Source organism: Haliotis rubra, unplaced genomic scaffold, assembly GCF_003918875.1.
Source record: "Haliotis rubra isolate DU_JTF1 unplaced genomic scaffold, ASM391887v1 Scf112, whole genome shotgun sequence".
NCBI lineage: Eukaryota > Metazoa > Mollusca > Gastropoda > Lepetellida > Haliotidae > Haliotis > Haliotis rubra.
Window position 1 is genome coordinate 1,144,906 of NW_025765026.1, and position 19,138 is coordinate 1,164,043.

The 19,138-nt window shown below is 40.3% G+C and overlaps 1 protein-coding gene across 1 annotated transcript in view; it reads right to left on the reverse strand.

Moving 5' to 3' along the window:
- LOC124289953 overlaps positions 1-18,380 on the reverse strand; it is a 33,545-nt gene extending 15,165 nt beyond the window's left edge. The window contains exons 1-9 of the mRNA XM_046726623.1: positions 17,603-18,380; positions 16,521-16,922; positions 15,675-15,721; positions 13,993-14,323; positions 4,757-4,891; positions 3,655-3,796; positions 2,485-2,596; positions 1,777-1,922; positions 281-460 (exon numbers count right to left, since the gene is read on the reverse strand). Coding sequence (XP_046582579.1) covers positions 281-460; positions 1,777-1,922; positions 2,485-2,596; positions 3,655-3,796; positions 4,757-4,891; positions 13,993-14,323; positions 15,675-15,721; positions 16,521-16,922; positions 17,603-18,277 — 2,170 coding nt within the window. The 5' untranslated portion in view covers positions 18,278-18,380. The remainder of the gene's footprint in view (positions 1-280; positions 461-1,776; positions 1,923-2,484; positions 2,597-3,654; positions 3,797-4,756; positions 4,892-13,992; positions 14,324-15,674; positions 15,722-16,520; positions 16,923-17,602) is intronic.
- Between the last annotated feature and the right edge of the window lie 758 nt (positions 18,381-19,138).

Genomic DNA, 19,138 nt, shown 5'->3' on the forward strand with positions numbered 1-19,138 from the left:
AACGGGCAGATGGAAGTGTACACAAAGTGTAATATTCCTTGTGTGTGCGATAAATTGAACATTTGACTTTTAATTTTTAAATAAAATGTGTAAAATTCAGAAAGGACTAGCAAGTGACATTTTCTTTGGAATATCTGCTAAAATAGGTAGTTTATACTTACTGAAATAGGTAAAAACATCATAAAAATTAAGAAAAGTGCTTAACACCTTTACTGACCAAATATAAGAAAGGTTAGAGTGAATTAGTGTATTGAGTGAGTTCAAGAGAAACATGCAGTACCTAAATTGGTGACATCAATGTTCTGTCTCTCAGTCTGTTTGTCCACCTGAGATGAATCCTCCTCTGTTTTGGTGTTCTTCTTTACAGCTGCCTTGCTTCGACACACCATCATCATCCCGCGGTTCAGCTTGGAATTTCTCGTCTTCCCCTCCTGTCTGTCCACCATCTCATCATCTTGGTCTGCCATCAAACAACAGTCATAAGTGCACTGTTACATTCACAAACAAACACTACACCACTGAAAGCATGCAATAGTGAGTGACATGGTGTCGGGTGACAGTATTTCTTTTTATGGAAATGTAGAAGCCATCAAATTTCTGAATACTATAACCCGTGAAGATGTGGGTTAGAATTGATCTTCAGTAGCCAATGCTATGACTAACGGGATTGGGTGGTCAGGCTTACTGACTTAGTTGACACATGTCATCGTATCCCAATTGTGTAGATCAATGCTCATGCTGTTGATCACTGGATTGTCTGGGCCAGACATAACTATTTACAGATCGCCGCAATATAGCTGGAATATTGCTGAGAGTGGGGTAAAACTAAACTCACTCACTCACTCTGAATCCCATAAAGGGATTTGAACTGCAGGGCCTCTGATCAGAGGTCAGGCTTGTCCACATGACCAAAGACGTTAACCCTGATTTATAGAACAAAGTATGACAACCACATGGTACAACCATCTGAGTAGGGAAGCCTTCAGCCAGGCAGCATATCAAACTAGGGGGGACAACTCTCACCAGAAACTTTTGCCTTACCCCTGATCTACCTGCACCATTCTACATCTGCTACTTACACACTCATCAATATTGCAGAAATGTGAGGTCAACCTGTAGATGCTGAAGTCTGGACCAGATCAGCCAGTGACTGGTATCGAGCAACAACTGTCATTAGGGCATGATGACATGCAATCAGCTACAACAACTCATCTCTAAACCCATCTATTCACCTCTCATGACATAACAGTGAGGGGACCTTCTCATACTTCCACTACTTATAGTAGGCTCTATGTAATGCAATGTGGAATCCTGAGAACCCTTTTCCTGGGAAATAAGTTTATAGCATGAAGAGCCACATACTTATCTAAATTAAAGCAGGATTCTTTACCTTTTTTACAAACTACATTACATTTCGAAGGTCAAGGTGAGGTGAGGTAAATTGGGCTTAACGTCGTGCTTGAGAATATTACGCTCATATGACGTGCATGCGTGTGTATGTGTGTATGTGCGGCTGCTTGTACTAGCCCAGACTAAAGCTGGTTTTATAGTGCCAGCCATGTGAAGTGAAGCAGGAACACCCCACTCAGACACAGTCCTTGTTGTACCCATTAATGCCGAGCGCCAGGCAAGGACCAAGAAGTACCATATTTTAACGTCTTTTGGTATGACGCGGTCGGGGATTGAATCCGCGACCTTCTGCTCTCCGGGCGGATGCTCTAACGACTACACCATGGAGGCTGTCTTCGAAGGTCAAGATGAAAACACTATATATACCTCCAGCTTTTCCTGTCTGCGTAGTGTCTGGCTGTTGTCGTGATCTCTGTATCAAGGCTTGTGGTTGGTTGTCTTTCCGATACATTTTCTGAAGAGCTTTAAGCGTCTCCTTTTCAGCTGATGTTAGAAAATCCAGGTCCTTGAGTCTACAAACAGAAACATGGAGTAAAAGTGCGAACAAATGATATATCTTTGTTGTTTCCTTGATAGTTGCCAGACTAGAAATAAGTCAATACAGAGCAAACACATCATAATAATCTGTGTTTTAATGAATGACACTCCTGGAGTACATTTGGAGACAGTGCCCCTATCTTCCTTCAGATTCATACAAACACATGGCTATGTAATACAGTCAATGCACAGTAAACTTACTGTGAAGCCTCACTGACTCAAAGCCAAGGGTGTGTCAAATATTTGTCAAGTTCAAGACAAGCAAAATGTTTGTAAGTAGTTTGAAACTGTTTCTTTTATGATGAATAAATTGTTTAGCATGGTTTAAGCAAATATTGATATAAAACTATCAATCAATGTAAAAAATCTTAAAATTAATCCAAATTTCAGTATTTCCAAACAACAAACAAATTATTCTTCACAAATCTGCACAGAGATGGAGACTCTCAGTTGGCAGCCCTAAAAAATATATCTGGGTGATGTACATCTTCAGAAACAATACTAAACAAAGCTGAGAGATAATTCTGTTACTGTCACCTGTTGTTGAGTTTATTGATGAGAGCTGGCAGACCTTTGGAGGTGCCAGGGAGATGCCAGGGGTTGGTAACCTGAGGGTTATAACACCCAGGTGTGTCCGCAGTTAGTACCCCTGCAATACACAAATTGTTACAGAACTAATTATAAAAATAATGGGCTTTTCTTTTCAGTGGTAGAGTGAGGTAGAACCTGAGGAAATCTAGACTTGCTTCCTTAGGGCTTCAGCATTGCAGAAAGGGCTAGGCAGTAGGGGAAAATAACGTGGTTCAGGGACCGTGAGACAGACTGGTTAACAGTTTACAGGTTTACATGATGGTTACTGACTTTAACATATATAATTTATCTGGGATTATACTTTCTTAGTAAAGTACCGATTCTAGTACCTTTGTTTGGTCCCCTGCAGGATTCGAACCCACTTTCTAAATGGCATTGTGTAATCATGGCTTTCGGCCGTTGGAGCCATGCTAATTTACACTTATCAGAGGGGTACACAAAGTCCGCAGTCTAGACTACCAGTTGTCCGACTTCCATTTGTGTGGAAATTGTGGTGGCTGAGCAGGTTAGGTGGCTGACTTTGTGTGCTGGCGATTAGGTGCCTGACTCTGAGGGTGTGGGTTCGAATCCCGCATGGGGCTCAACCCAACAAAGTTAATAGAATATATGTTAAATTTGACCACTTTCTAAATGGCATTGTGTAATCATGGTTACTGACTTATGAACAAAAATTGAAATAACATAATTGTTGAGATGTTTTAATTTTAACTTGATCATCAAAAGGTATGGGCATGCTTATTTTATTTTCGCAAAGGTACACATAAATTATATGTCTGGGGCCCTATGGCACCCATAACAATTTTCATTTCTATGCCTGTGGTTAGTCCACTCCAACACCAGTGCCAGTTGATTTGTCCTTGTTTCATCAGCTTCATGTTGAACACCAGGCAGGGACAGAAGTGATACCAACTTGTGAGAGGAGAGGGATTGTTCAGAAAGGAGTCAGAATAAGGTATAAACGCTTCGATAAATGTCATTTAAAACCGCAATTTATTGAAGTGATTATAGGGATAATGAAAACAGTTAGCAGCGCTCAAACCAACTATAATCACTTCCAGAATAAACATTTATCTCATATTCTTTATCTCCTGAGACCTCAACATCAGAAATGATTACCTGACTTTCTGCATTTCCTGTGAGGTCCTCCAGCCGAGATCTTCCCCTTTACAGACTGACATTCCTTCTTCAATGCAGCATGCAGGTTGTGGAGACGACTCTCAGTTTGAACAACATCAGGTGGAGAAGAACACATCTCAGACTTAAATACAAATAGTTACATTTAGCATAAGTTAAACATTTAAACATTTGCCTAGAAAACTATAAAGCAATCACCTTGTCCAGTAATATTGACAGTGTACTACAAGGTTGTATCACAAAATGATGATGTCAGTCTAAGGTATCGTTATTACAGTAATTTGTCATAACAGTTGAGTGAGTGAGTTTAGTTTTACTGTTAGCATTATTCCAGCAATATCACATCTGGGGACAACAGAAATGGACTTCACACATTGTAACCATGTGGGGAATGAAACCTGGGTCTTCGGTGTGACGAGCAAACACTTTAACCACTAGGTTACCCCACCGCCCCTGTCATAACAGAATAACTGGGTAGGACATTTTAACTACAGTCTCAGTAAACAATTGGTTGGGCATTGATGTTGTTTCACCAGAGCAATAATTCCTGAAATCCAAAGTCAACATTAGACCAACAGAAACAAATACAAGGAAGTGTTTATTGGGTGTTGAATAGTATTACTAGTGTAATAGTGACTGAGTTTGGTTTTTACGCCGCTTTTAGCAATAATCTAGCAATATCACAGTGGGGGACAGCAGATATTGGGCTTCACACATTGTACCCATGTGGGAAATCAAACCCAGGATTCGACGTGAAGAGCAAACGCTTTAACCACTAGGCTACCCCACCACCCCAGGAGGGAGTGAGTGAGTGAGTATGGTTTCACGCCGCTTTTAGCAATATTCCAGCAATATCACCCCGGGGGACACCAGAAATGGGTTTTACACATTGTACCCATGTGGGGAATCGAACCCGGGTCTTCGGCGTGACGAGTGAACGCTTTAACCACTAGGCTACCCCACCGCCCTCACCACCCCAGGACTGTACTGAGGGGACATGACCACGATGAGAGACTTCACAGAGTAGCTAACAAGATCCTAGGTGGCTCAGTTAAATCAGCTGACGACACCGAGCATGTCATACCTGTGAGAGACAGGCCTTCTCCACCTGTAGTGTGGCCCCCAGGGGCAGCAGTGTGAGGACAGCTGTGCGGGGAGACACGGTATCCAGTACAGCTAGGAGGGGGGAGGCATGGCCACCAGACTGAACTGTCAGCACCTGGGTAATATCAAGGACATGATTATGTTGTTGATGATCAGGATGAATTACAAACAACTTTGCAGAATATACATTAAGGGGAAACAAAAAACTGCAAGTTTTAAACTATTGAAATATGAAAATGAAAAATAAAAAATAGTCATAGTAATAAAAAATAAAAATATGAAATATGGATCAGCTTTTTCTTTGCAGAATCAATATTTACTGATCGAGTTTTATTTAGATGGGTTTGTGTTCAGCGCTATTCTCACTGCAACTTGAGTGGAAGTGTCCTGAGTCACTGACATAGGTTGGTGGGTTGCTTTGTTGTTTAATGCAACACTCAGCAATATTCCAGCTATATGGCGGCGGTCTGTAAATAATCGAGTCTGGACCGGACAATCCAGTGATCAACAGCATGAGCATTGATCTACGCAATTGGGATACGATGACATGTGTCAACCAAGTCAGCAAGTCTGACCATCCGATTCTGTTAGTCGCCTCTTATGACAAGCATGGGTTGCTGAAGATCAATTCTAACCCAGATCTAACCCGGTTTAAGTCTTTGACATAAATTGGTATCTGATTAAAAATAATAAATATATGATGCCGGCTTGACGACTGAGAGTTAAAGTGTTGTTTCCCCAGGGGAGGTGTATTTGATCTTCACTATGAGTCTCAAGTGGGTGCTAAAGTTTTTTGTAACTTTCTGTATGACAACGCTTATGTTAATGTTTCTATAAACCAAAACAACTAGAAAACACTCACTGGATTTAGAGTATGCACACCACTTTTTTTAAATTCATTCCTCCATAATAGATAATATACTGAAGTCAATTTCTAAATCAAATTTAAAAGCAACAGAACTATAAATGTCTTGGATCCGCATCATATAAAATAGCTATCTATCTATCTATAAAAAACATGCTACTATCATGACTAAGTTGAAAATTTTAATTATAAATTGTACATTTATATACTTATCCTATCTCACGTATTGTACACTCTCTCCTTAATTCGACAAATGAATGGAAACGAAAAAACTTGTGAACTTATCTCGGCTTCTGGTCCAAGCACCCACCCTCCATGTTGTCCTCCTTCCTGGACATCTCGCTCTCTCTCACGAGAGGCATGCATCACGCTCCTACTACCTAGTCACATGACCATTACCAAGTGAGAAGTAAGGTTCAATAATTTATTCTGTACATACAAGGAATCAGCGAAGCATCGATGGATCCAGTCCCATAAGTTATCTGCTTGATGGGCTGGACGACAACTGCTGAGCCAGAACCAAGGGGCTGAATTGGTGTAAACATCGGTGACAGATATGTCTTGAGGTAGTGTGGTGTGGCTTAAAAACGTGTCCAGACTACCAAAAGCATCCTTTCCATAATAATCAAGTAAGGGAGCAGTTACTATATAACGCCATAGTGGAGACTAATGCCCTAGTCGTGGAAGGATTTGATGCAGCCGGCGGTTATAATTCGGCGAACCTGAAAGCCTGCAGGATGGTTGATCGCATCCAAAAGGATAAGGTGGTACGGGATACTTCAGCCCTGGATGCAGTAGATAGAGGGTTGAACAGCTGTTTCCTTAATCTGCGTCGGTCCTGTGATGCAGCTAAGCAGATTCTAATCGCTCTGACTGGACAGAGCGCCAAATCTTCAGTGTTGTTATGATCCAATATAGTGGACAGTGGTGGGATGGTAAACATACGATCCGGCTGTCCAAGAAACTGGTTTTTAGCGACGAAATCCCATCAGAGTCCGAGAAAAACCCTGCCCTGCTTGAATGTCACCCGAGAAACATCCACTGCATGGAGTTCTGATAACCAGGAAGAAGGTCTTGAATGATATGCGTTCAAAGTCTTTATCTTGTAAAGGCTCATACTCGTCTGAGACCAGATGACGTAAAACAACTGATAGATCCCACGCTGGAGGTCGGAACTTCCGAGATTGGTCAGCGAGTCTATAAGAACGCAAAAGGTACTGAAGTTCTGGAGTCGACAAAACCTTTATCCCAGTAGAGGTTGCCAAGTCTGTGTTCATAGCAGCCAGATAAGTAGCCAGCATCGTACCCTTCAATTTCTTATTTGAATGAAGGTGTTGTAAAAACACCGCAACAACCTGAGCAGAGGCAGAAGTAGGTAAAGAAATGCCTCTATTCATACAAAATGCTGCAAATCTTTTCCATTTATCATCATGCAATGAGTGAGTAGAAGTGCGTTGAGCCATCGTAATAGCCGAAGCTTCTCTCTGCGAATATCCCTTACCGAAGAGAGATTTCTGAAGATGGACCATACATGAAGATTTAGGGTTTTTGATGATGTGTGGTGCTGCTCTGTGTGAGGATGAAGTAACAGGTCATTTCGATTAAGGTGGATGGGATGGATTTGGTAGGGCACCCACCAAAATCAGTGCCATCTGTTTATTGGCCGCACCTCTGCAACACTCTGGCAGAAGAGCTGCTGGAGAGAAGGCATTGTATGCCTGCGACCTTCCCATGAGATTGCTAGTGCATCCTGATCCCAAGCCGCATTCGTCCGGAATGGGAGATACAAACTTGGGAAGTTGATGGTTGAATCTCAAGCTGCTAAGTCAATCTGTAGTCTGGGTTCTGTTCACAAGGCGATCAGAAGGCGCTAAGTTGATCGTAACTCCTATACTTTAACATAGACTTACGACTGTCGTGGCGCTACGATCGGCTTGAGGAACGGGGCCCTGGTTAACGGGCAACACATCGTCTGGAATATTGATGGGAGCAACTTCAAATCTGTGGGGGATGGTTGACTGGACCGTGATAGTGTGTCTGCAATGACATTCTTGATCCCCGGAATGTGTCTTGCCCTTACGACGATGTTGAGGGAGTCTATTAGTTTGTAGAACTATAGCGCCCAATCGAGGAGATGTGGTGATGAGATTGTTGATCCCAGATGGTTGATGTAAAAGACCACTGTTGCATTGTCCGACTGAATCAGGAGATTGGTGGACTGTAGATGATTCGACCAATGTTCTATTGCTAGAATTGCTGCTTTGAATTCTAGCTCGATGTGCAGGGTCTGTTCTATGAATGACCACTGCCCTGCCACCTGATGATTGCCCAGATGGGCTCCCCAACCTAGTAGGGAGGCATCTATGAATAGGTGATGTGTCGGAACGAAAGGCTGCAAAGAGACTCCTCCGCAATCATTCTGTTCTTTGAGCCACCACTGCAGGTAAGGGTGGAGTGATGGTGTAGGTTGAATGAATACATTGGTATCTTGAGCTTGTAGGTACGGCCTTATAAAACGTTGAATCGATCGGAGTTGTAGTTGACCCCTGTAAGTGAGTGATTGAGCCAACGTGAGAAGGCCCAGCAGCTCCTGCCATTGGAGAAGAGATCTCCCTTGAGATAAGGCTAGGGGAACCCATCGTTTTATCTTCAACCATCTGTCCTGGGGTACAAACAATTTGCCCTGCTTTGTGTCGAATACTGCTCCTATATACTGTAGTCTCTGGGTCGGTGTTAGTTCCGACTTCTTATCGTTCACTAACCATCCCAACGGCCGAAGTAGTTGAGTTGTGAACTGAAGATGTTGAAGCAGGGTCAATTGGTTTTGTTGTGCCTGGGTACAGTCGTCGATATAAGATTCGAAGGTGATTCCTCAACAGTGGAGGAATCGAGTGATGGGCTTGGTTATCCGAAAAGTGAAAAAGCCACGGTGTACGTAGAAATTCCAAACGGCAGGACTTCCATTGGTAATGTATGCCTTTGAAGATGAACCATAGATATCTGCGATGAATGGGATAAATCGGCACATGTAGGTAGGCGTCTTGGAGATCTAAACTGATGAGATAGTCCCCCTTCTTCAGGATAGTCTGGAGCAAATTGATTGAAACCATCCTGAAGTGGGGCGGAAGTTGAAGGTATATATCGAAAATGAGTCGCAGTTTGTCTGAGTCTTGTCTGGGACAAGGAATATTGGAGAATAAAGCCTCGAGTCATAAGGTGCTGGACCGCTGACTGATTGTTAATTTCTAGCAACGTATCCTATCGGGGTGCGTGAGAAACTGTTAGCTGGCTGTTTGAATAGGTTCGGTAGTAGCTGGTTGGTTGAGAGGCGGTAAAATCGATTAGTGGTAGTCTGTATCCTGTCGCTAGCATATTAATGACAAACGGATCGCTTCAATATTTCCCAGTTAAGCGAATAGTCCCAGTCTTCAACCTACAGGGTGAGAGGATAATCGGCACTTACTGGAGGCAGAAGGTCCCAGTCGCGGCGATGATGTCCTTGAGTTGTCCCAAGCCGGCTCCAGTCCTGGAGACGGTCCTAGGGGGACGACAGGATGAGGTTCCCCAGAATGACTTACGTCCTCTTTGGCGACGAAAAGCCTCCCTCAAGTCCAGGTTAAATGGAGTGAAGTAAGGAGTCTCACGCTTCCAAAGAGCTTCCTACAACTGAGTTTTCTGAAGTTGCATAAGATCCACTGAAACCTGAAATTGGTTTTCTCTGTCCACTGTAAAAGATACCTTGTGGATCTGTCTCGGCGGACCATGGTTGTCGGCAGACCATGGTTGTCTAAAAAGTTCAACCTTGTATCTATCCTCCCATGAAGAATGATTCAATGCACCTCTGCATCTCATGGCTAGCACACACACACAAAAAAAAGAGATATCTGGTCGAAAACAGTAGACAGTTGTTCAATAATCCGGTTCGTCGCACCTCTGATGTAAGCATCCTGGTTAGATACTGCAGTGCCAGTGCATGTAGTGATGTCTCACTCACTGCATCAACAGATGATAAAATACAGTTCAATGCTGGAAGGGTTCGTCGAATGGACGTTTCGATGTGCGCTAGTTCTCTATCTTCAACCAGGAACGGAGAATTATTCATCTTCAGGCATAGTGTATTAATATCTTCATCCATTGTAGGGGCCATGGCAAGACGCGTAAGTCCATGTACATGCGCCGCACTGGTTGGGTATCTTGGTGCAGAGAACCCATCTCGAACGCGCTTAAGATTAATGATGGCCAAATCTAATGATCCTGTCATGCGAGTGATACAGTCTCTTGGTTGTAAAGTAATGGATGACATATCCTGTCCTTTCATGCAGTACGATGAAATACTATCTTCTGCTGAAGTGCTTCTTGGTACTTTCAAATTCTCCACAATCCAAACTAAAACCTGGCCTGCTTCGGCGATATCAAAACTCCCATCAGATCCAGATATTTCGGCCGAATAATTCGGGAACAAAGTCTTGTGTCAACGTATTGGAGTAATAGTCAGTACAGTGGCTGTAGGTACTGGTATCTGGATTGACGTCGTAGGTACAGGAGGTACCGTAGTCGCCGGCTGCTGCATTGCCGACAAGCAGTAGTGAATGCTCGCAACATCATCTCAAAATTAGGTTGTTGATTGGAGATCACATTCCCCGTAGTTACCGTTGACATAGGCAAACTATGTTGCTGAAGTGGTATCTCACTATGACTACACGAATCCATATTCCTAGGCTGAGGTACAATATTCGCCGAATTGCCATCAGGATTCCAACCTGCAATCTGAGGTGCTCCCATTCTCAAAACTACTGGAAGCTCGTCGGCGGTACATCACATGAGCGTTCGCATGACGTGAGTCCGAATGGCGTGAATTCAACGAATGGTGATGGCTCGAATCTGAACGAATAGGAGACATTCGATGACCCTCCATAGATGAAAATCCCTTCGAATGCGACCCCGATGATGAGGAATGGTGAGAACTCCTGCCTGATGATAGCGATCGATCTCTCGATGAATGATGGCTAGTCGATTGTCAATGTCCGACAGAAGTAACTGGAGGTTTCGGTGGCATAAAGATGATCGATGCAACAAATCCACATCTTCATCTCCCAATAAAAGGCGAAGATTCTCTGGTAAATAGGAGTCTGAAGAAGTGTTCAGAAAATCATCCCTAGGTTAAGACGATGGTGTGTGGGATCTCCTTTTTGCTACTTTCTTGGGAAGATCTACTTTAGACTTTTTGGAAGAAGATGGGCCATTCTCTCCTGATGTCTTCCGATAGTCTCTGTCCGCATGCCGGCGGGACCCAACTTTCTTATATTTAGCGAAAGCTTCCTCAGTCAAAGGTTTACAGTAGGAACAACGATTATCCCAAGAACAAAAACCCACACAATCCACACATGATGTATGGGGATCAGCAACAACGAAGATAGTTCTACATTTATTACAAAGTTTCCTCTTTCTAGAGGAAGATGTTTCTTTCTTTCCCATATTCTCATTTGGAAAAAAATTTCGTTCACAAATTAGTGTCTGCACTGCTCGGCGACAAGAGGGAGAAATGATCCCTAAGGAATGGTCATGTGAGAAGGTAGTGGAGCGTGACGCATGCCTCTAGCGAGAGACAGTGAGATGTCCAGGAAGGAGGACAACATTGGACCGGAGGCTGAGATAAGTTCACAAGTTTTTTTGGTTCCACTCATTTGTCGAATTAAAGGTCACATAAACCCTAGGGGGTACAAATACATAAATCACTAACTGGCATCGTTATAAATGAAACCCCGTCATTAAAACTACTCATTTCGACCTTTAATTGACTTAAATCGACCTTTTTGACAACAGTGCACAATTCTCACCCGCGAACGAAATTTCAACCAATCAGAGCGGCGCGCCTCTGTGACGTCATATGAGGAATAGCTTTGAGAGCCGATGCAGAATTCATCTACATTTTAGGGGTAAATTATCGTGTTTACAGGCTTGTATAAACCTGAAATCGTGACAATTGTTGTGGAAAAATGAAAGCTATATGTTCTCACAATCTACTGTCATTTAATTTTGTCTCCTGCTTTGCCTAGTTTCCGAGTTACAACTTGTTTTCATAGACGATTCTGTCAAAATCGATTGGTGTCGTTAGGCCCTATTTGTATAATGACTGATCCAAATTGATCCCATTTCTGTGTTGTTTTACCTCGATATTTAATCATGTCATGTAAAAATCTGTTTGTATTCTCAAAACAGTGTCGACCCATAAGTTTTCACATGCAATACAGCAATTAATACTCCCCTCGTTGTAACCCGTGTTAGGTGGTATAAACCTACACATGTTATTTGTCATCATTCACTTGATGGTCAGTTAATGAATTTAAAACAGGTATAATTAGTGGTAACACACTTAGATTACCCGACAAAGGTTCCCATTTGGCATTTCTTGTGTCTGGAGTAAATATTCAACATTATAAACATCGATCAAAGGATTAACCGATAACACGCTGATTGATTAATTACTTTTATCTTACAGCGGAATTGTCAAAAGGTAGTGTTTATGTATGTAGATTTACTAATCTATAATGAATACACTCTGTCGTGTCGGTGTCTGCGTAAAAACAACGTCCTTCTTTCAAAGGATTAACCGGCAATACATTGATTGATTGCCCATTATTGGCTAACTAAATTACTGTTTTTAAAGAAAGGCGGACATGATGCAATTAGTTGCCAGGTGTGCTATCTTGGGTGACCAATGAGACTATACACCAATACCTGAAAAGATTTATCACTTTTTCGTGATATTAAACTGTTAAAAGACACATCATTTGGAACAGTTTTGTGGATATTGATGGATACATTCCTCGAACAAGGTAATGGCCTGATATTGTTCCTATAACTTTAATCTGTTTTAATTTTAATATTTGCATTTTGTTTTTATTCATTTGTCGTAGCATTCAACAGAGTCATTGTTTTCGCCGTGAAGTGTAATGAGACAGACAACATGCACTAGGTGTGTGCGAATTATGATTCACATTGGCAACTATAAAATGTCTAGATATTACAGTTCTGTTATAAATTCACTATAAGTATCAGCAGATCGCCTGCTTTTTATTTAGTTTCAAAATGCATACAAGTGTGAGATAATAAACTAATTAGGCTTATAAGACCAAATATAAAGACGCATTATTGACTAGTATCTACATACTGGTGAGTGGACATTAACCATGGGAATGTAGCAAGAAATTTATTACGCTAGTATTGTGACTTCGACCCCACCTCGCTTCCATGGAAGAAAACGTTATGTTATAAGTTGTGTCATGCAAAATCCGCTTGTTATGATTCCAATACATATTTAACAACGAGTAGAAAGTAGTCTTGATTTTTAACTTGATGAAAACAAACTATAATCTCATTAATTCTAACAGATTTTTTATTTCTAAAATGGCGGCCCTGTCGGGAACATCCGCCAGTCTGAGGATAAATGGTATTTAGGTTTGTTTTCACCGAAATTACAAAATCAAAACTACTTTCTACTGGTAGTAATATGTATTTTATTGATGGCCAATAGGATTTTTGCATGACATAGCCGTGATATCATAACAATTTCTCTCGTGGCAGCCGAGGTGGGTGTCAATATAATACTACTTACACCCATAATATTATTGTTACTTCCGACCACAACCCTCACTTCCGAGGAAGAAATCGTTATGTTACAAGTTGTGTCATAGAAAATCTTTATGGTCATCAATCATATGCATATTTTACTACAACTAGTAAGTAGTTTTGATTCTTTAACTTCGTGAAGCGATCTGAACACAAGTAAGATATCGTTTCAGGCTTCCACAACGCCGCTAAGACCGCTCACAAACATAACCCATTTAGCACGAACTGCTGGGTCCTCTGGAAATCTGTGCATGGGGACACCATCGCCTCGACCCTAGGAGCAATTGCGACAAAAGCAACGATTCGCATGTCGTCATTGATGTCGAGAAATCATCAAAATGATGAGCGTGCTACACATTTTCTATATACAACTAACTGAAAATCGCTTCCTCATATGACGTCACTGTAGTGCTCTGGCGACAGAGTTACGTAACCTGTCTGTGGTTTCGTTGGCGGGCGAGAGGGAAGCAGGCGACTTTTTGGCCACTTTTAATCGCTCGGTATTAATTAACCACAAGTTTTTAAAGAATAAATTTGGTGTTCCGCATAAGACTAACCACAAATCTGTCATATGTAATGGTTAAAAGAGTAACAAAAAACAAAGTTTAGTGGTTCTTTAAAGAGAGAGAGTACAATATGTGAGATAGGATAAGTTTAAAAATATGACAAATTTTAACTTCATAACTCATTTCATCTCTAAATACAGATAAGAATCTACATACCAAAAGACTGTCCTTTAGTGCTAAACCTTGCAACAGATCTTGAAACAGCCTGCGTGTGTTGTCTGATGAAATTGTCTCCCCTTGACCACACACTGAGGCCCAGAAGCCTGATGCGCCTGCTGTAGAGTGTGTTGAATACATACACTTTGGTATGCAACTGTGAACAGCCAGCTGTAGGTTTCTGGGTAATGAAACACTGTTTGACAGAACGGTCAAGCTGGTCAGTGGAGCATCATCCTTACTGAGATGTACTTTCACCAGCTTCTGATGCGGTTCAGCGACAAACTCCTGAGTACTGGGATATGTGTTCTGTGGACTGCTGAAGACATTACTGTGATAGACAAAAACAACGAATACACCATGGCATTTTGATAGCGGTTAAATGTAACATATGTTATATCTGGAATTACACTTTCTTACTACATACAAAGTACCTTTTGGCCAAAATCCCATCCGGAATTCAGGGTAAGACACCAAATCACCAGCACACAAAGTCAGTAATCTAACCCACTCTACCATCAAGGTTTCTAACCCCAAAGGTACCAGAAATTGTACTTTACTAAGAAAGTGCAATCCTGAAGTGAAAGAAAGGTTGAAAAAAAAAAGAAAGTGTAATCCTAAATATAACATGTCACAAAAAGGAAATTCAAACCCATGATAATTATCATGATATATATGCATTAATCATAACTATTCCATTGGTGAAACTAAAAGTATCTACAACTGTTCAATGCTATATTGCACAAGCATGGCTATTGTAATGTGTGAGTGAGTGAGTTTAGTTTTACGCCACTTTTAGCAATATTCCAGCAATATCGCGGCGGGGGACACCAGAAATGGGCTTTACACATTGTACCCATTTGGGGAATCGAACCCGGGTCTTCAGCGTGACGAGCAAATGCTTTAACCACTAGGCTACACCACCACCCCAGTAATATGTGAGAGTCGTTTAACCTTTAGCATGTTAGTGAGTGAGTGTGGTTTTACGCCGCTTTTAGCTATATTCCAGCAATAACACGGCAGGGTACACCAGAAATGGGCTTCACACATTGTACCCATGTGGGGAATCGAACCTGGGTCTTCGGCGAGACGAGCGATACCACTAGGCTACCCCACTGCCCCCTTTAGCATGTTAAGCATACAGACAAGAACATATTAAATGGTGAAGTCGTGTTATGAGCATGTACACAATGATACAGTATGAGTGATACAAGTGAGTGAGTTTTAGTTTTACGCCGCACTCAGCAATATTCCAGCTATATGACGGCAGTCTGTAAATAATCGAGTCTGGACCAGACAATCCAGTGATCAACAGCATGAGCATGAGTGATACAGATATTATGAATAAATACTATAGGGACACCAAAGGAAACAAAACATTTCATTTTGGCAAAGAAAATGTAATTACTAGTATGAAGGCTAACGGTAATACTTGAACATTTGTTCATATGTTTTAAAACAGACTTTAAAAGTCATTTAAGATAAACAACAACAATAACACTATGTACACATACTTATAAAAATGCTTCTGGTTCCCTAAACTGCTTCCCCATTATTAAGTGAATGGATCAGTTTGCTCTCAAAAGTAATTATCAGCTCCATGAGGAGAGTACAAATGCAAATAGAGATGCAGTTTCCTCCTCATCTCCTGCAGTGCTACTCGTTACACTCAGCAAAGTTACCTTTTCTTGGATTCTGACACAGGCTCCAACTTTAAGTTTACACCTGTCTTCAAACATCAAACAAAGCATTACCCATTTTGTAATGAGTAAAAATGTTACTAGTGGTGTTACACCATTCAGACACAGGCTCCAACTTTAAGTTACTTACACTCTCAGTCCATGATTTTGTCTTCTGGAACATCAAACCAAATGCATTTGTATTTGAAGACGCTGCGTAGAAATAACTGGCCCGTGTGATTACCATGGTAATGAGTAAAAATGTTACTAGTGTTGTTATTTATCAACATTACAGCATTGTATCATGATACAAGCCTCAAGCTACAATACATCTTAATTGATTTTGGTAGGCACAAACTCCTGTATTACAAATACATCTGATTCTTTACATTACAAGCTATACTGAGGTAAAAGCATGTCCAAAAAATGTTTATAAAGAATTTCTAGCATTTGCTGAACGGCTGTAAAAAGCAGAATCTGTTCAGTGCCCTCAAGCTTATGTTTCTCCTCACAATATCTCATTTTTGTTGTCTGAAATTTAAAAACAAATGATTAAGGTTGTGATTCACCTACAAATAGGGAAAGATTATGAACTTATGAAATAAAAGTACTGTATTAAGATACAAATTGCATCACACTCATATTACTGGTGTATGTATCGGATTGCGATGTCAATGTAAGTTACACCCCTAAATATTACAATTTCACGTTAGAAGCACCACTTGAATAAACATGTAACTTTGTGTATTGGGTTTAATTTTAAGTTCATTTCATTGAAATAGTTTATGTAAGATTGATAATATTTCTTCCCATCCCTGCCAGCCACTTCAGTACAACATACTCACCCACTGTCAGCTGCAGACAGGCTGTATGTGAACCTGTGCTTGGTTCACATTGTCTTGTGCTTGGTTCACATTGTCTCTGGCTATCTGCCAGTCCCTGTATCACAGAGTACGATGAGAAGATCGATGCAAGAGACTTGTGGACTGACACATGTGCCTTCTTTGTTTGATCATGGTCAGCACTCTCTTTCGTCTGTGAATCAGATGTTTCACCAGAGAGAAAACCTTCAGCTGAAACTCTTCTTTGCCTTGACTTAACCACAACTTTTGAATAATTTCCATAGGTAGAACCTAGGTTTACAAGGCTATCCACAGTTAGTGCTGTACCCTTGATGTGACTTAAACTTTTTGTGATGATTTCAATACTGTTGGTATCCACTTGATGTTGGTGACAACCAGGCTTTTTATACTGCAACATAAGTATATCATGCATAGTCAACACCAAACTGAAGAACTATTATTCAGAAGACTGAATAACAGAATAGGTAATATTTACAGAATGTGTATTTTGTTGAGTGTGATCTACCTGTAAATGATAATGAAAAAAGTTTTCAAGCCAATTCTACATGATACATTAGATATTCTAATCAAAGGCAAGGAAATCTGAACAAAGATTTCCGACAAACTGATTAACGTGTTATAGTTTGTAATTTAGATTGTTTACTCTGCATTTGTTGGAGGTTAACGGTTTCAGAAGCTGGGTCATAATGAAATTCATTACTGTTTTTCTCATGAATGTGAAGTTTACTTAGCTGACAAGTATGAAAGTCATTGGAGCATGCTAAAGTTGAATGACAAATCAACATAAACATTTTTTCTCTAATAGTTATATTTACTGTCCTGTATTAGGTTGTTGCCATAGTGACCAATAAAGTTTTGATAGAAACACCTTTGTTATACACATACTACAAAGTGATACCAACATAGCTTTTAAATTAACATGATGAATATATGTCATAAGAAGACTCAAATATTAAAATACCTATTGTGAAATGCAATTATATAATTTGTATGAATTCATAAATTATGAAGTATGAACACAGTTCATGTTTGTAGCAGTATAAATGACACTTTGCTCATGGTACTTACACATGGTCTGTTCAGTGATGAAATGTCAATCCAGTACAGAGATAACCTGGCATGATGACAGAACTGATCAAACAGATGTGGTGGCATTATAGCATCAAGAAAAATGTCAGAATCTAAAACGCGTTTGCCTGCAAACATACGCATTTGTTGCGAATTTGTTGGCAAGTCGGAAAACAAAAAAACGATGTTGTGATTTTTAGATTGTTGAGTTTGTTTGGAATACCGTCTTCCCTTCATTGGTGATGCTGTATCTGGCATTTGCCACTGGATGTCTGTGACTATTTCTGTCAAGGCCTTCTGTAGACATTCCGCTGCAGTTACTTTTGTCTTGGTTCCTAATTTTTCAGCCACTGTCTCTTGAATCGTTTCTTTCAGCTTAGCTTCAAACTGTTCAAAATATCTCAGTTTGAAGTCCCTCAGATTAACTTGTTTCGCGGATGACTTGTAAGATCGTGAATTAAAAAACTTGAAACTCCATTTCAATCCGTTCTCTTTATTGGGCTTCTGTTTTCCATCAGACTTCGATTCCTGGAATGACTGCAGACTACATAAAATACGAAATGATGTCAGCACTAAAGCTCGAAACTTTTGTAAACTTTGATTGTCACTCAAAATTTCAGGTCGAAATGTATCGATCAGCAATATTGTCTGAACAACTGTTTGTTTGTTATCCATCTCCGACAGTTTAATTAACCCACCATGTCCAAATAGATAAGTTTAACGTGTATACCGAAGATCTTACTATCCACTTTGTTTACGAGCACTTCGAGGCAATTTGCCGCCGCCATTTTGAATTCTTTCCCATAATGCATCAGTTATTAAAATACGGTCGGTGTTCTATACCGGGACGCACCATTTTCTACTCGACGAAGTCAAGCCTTGTATTGCGTCCGGGACATTTTAACCGACTTGTGATTTATATTTTCTTTCTTTATCAATGAACTAGCAATAAAGATTCATTAAAACAGTTTAAATGGTTTCTGTTACATCCAGATATAGTACAACTATTATTTCCAGTATATATGCTGATGATATCAGTTTCTTCTCTACTATTCGCGGATTACAAGTAGAAATAAACGAATTAGAAAAATACTGTCATGAATGGAAACTAATCTTAAATAGAGATAAGACTAAAATCATTGGTATTATTAGATATATTTATAATTTACGTGACTTGTCACATAAATAATTTTTTAGATTTTTTTTATTCTAGGTTTAGTCCCATACTTCTACATTTGTATATGGTTCTGAGACTTGGGGACTCTAAACATCTCAAACTAGAAAAAGTACACTCGTATGCAATTAAAAGTTTTCTTGGTGAGAAAGTTACTACTTCAAACATTATGGTTTATGGTGAATGTGGTAGGTTTCCATTATTTGTTGAACAAAAAATTAAAGTAATAAAATATTGGATAAAAATGTAAAATATGCCATTTTAATGATTACCCCCAAAATGTTACAATATGATGATTTTGTACGATAGAAATGGAAAAGGTAATTGGATCATAGATGTTAACAAATTACTAGTTTCTTCTG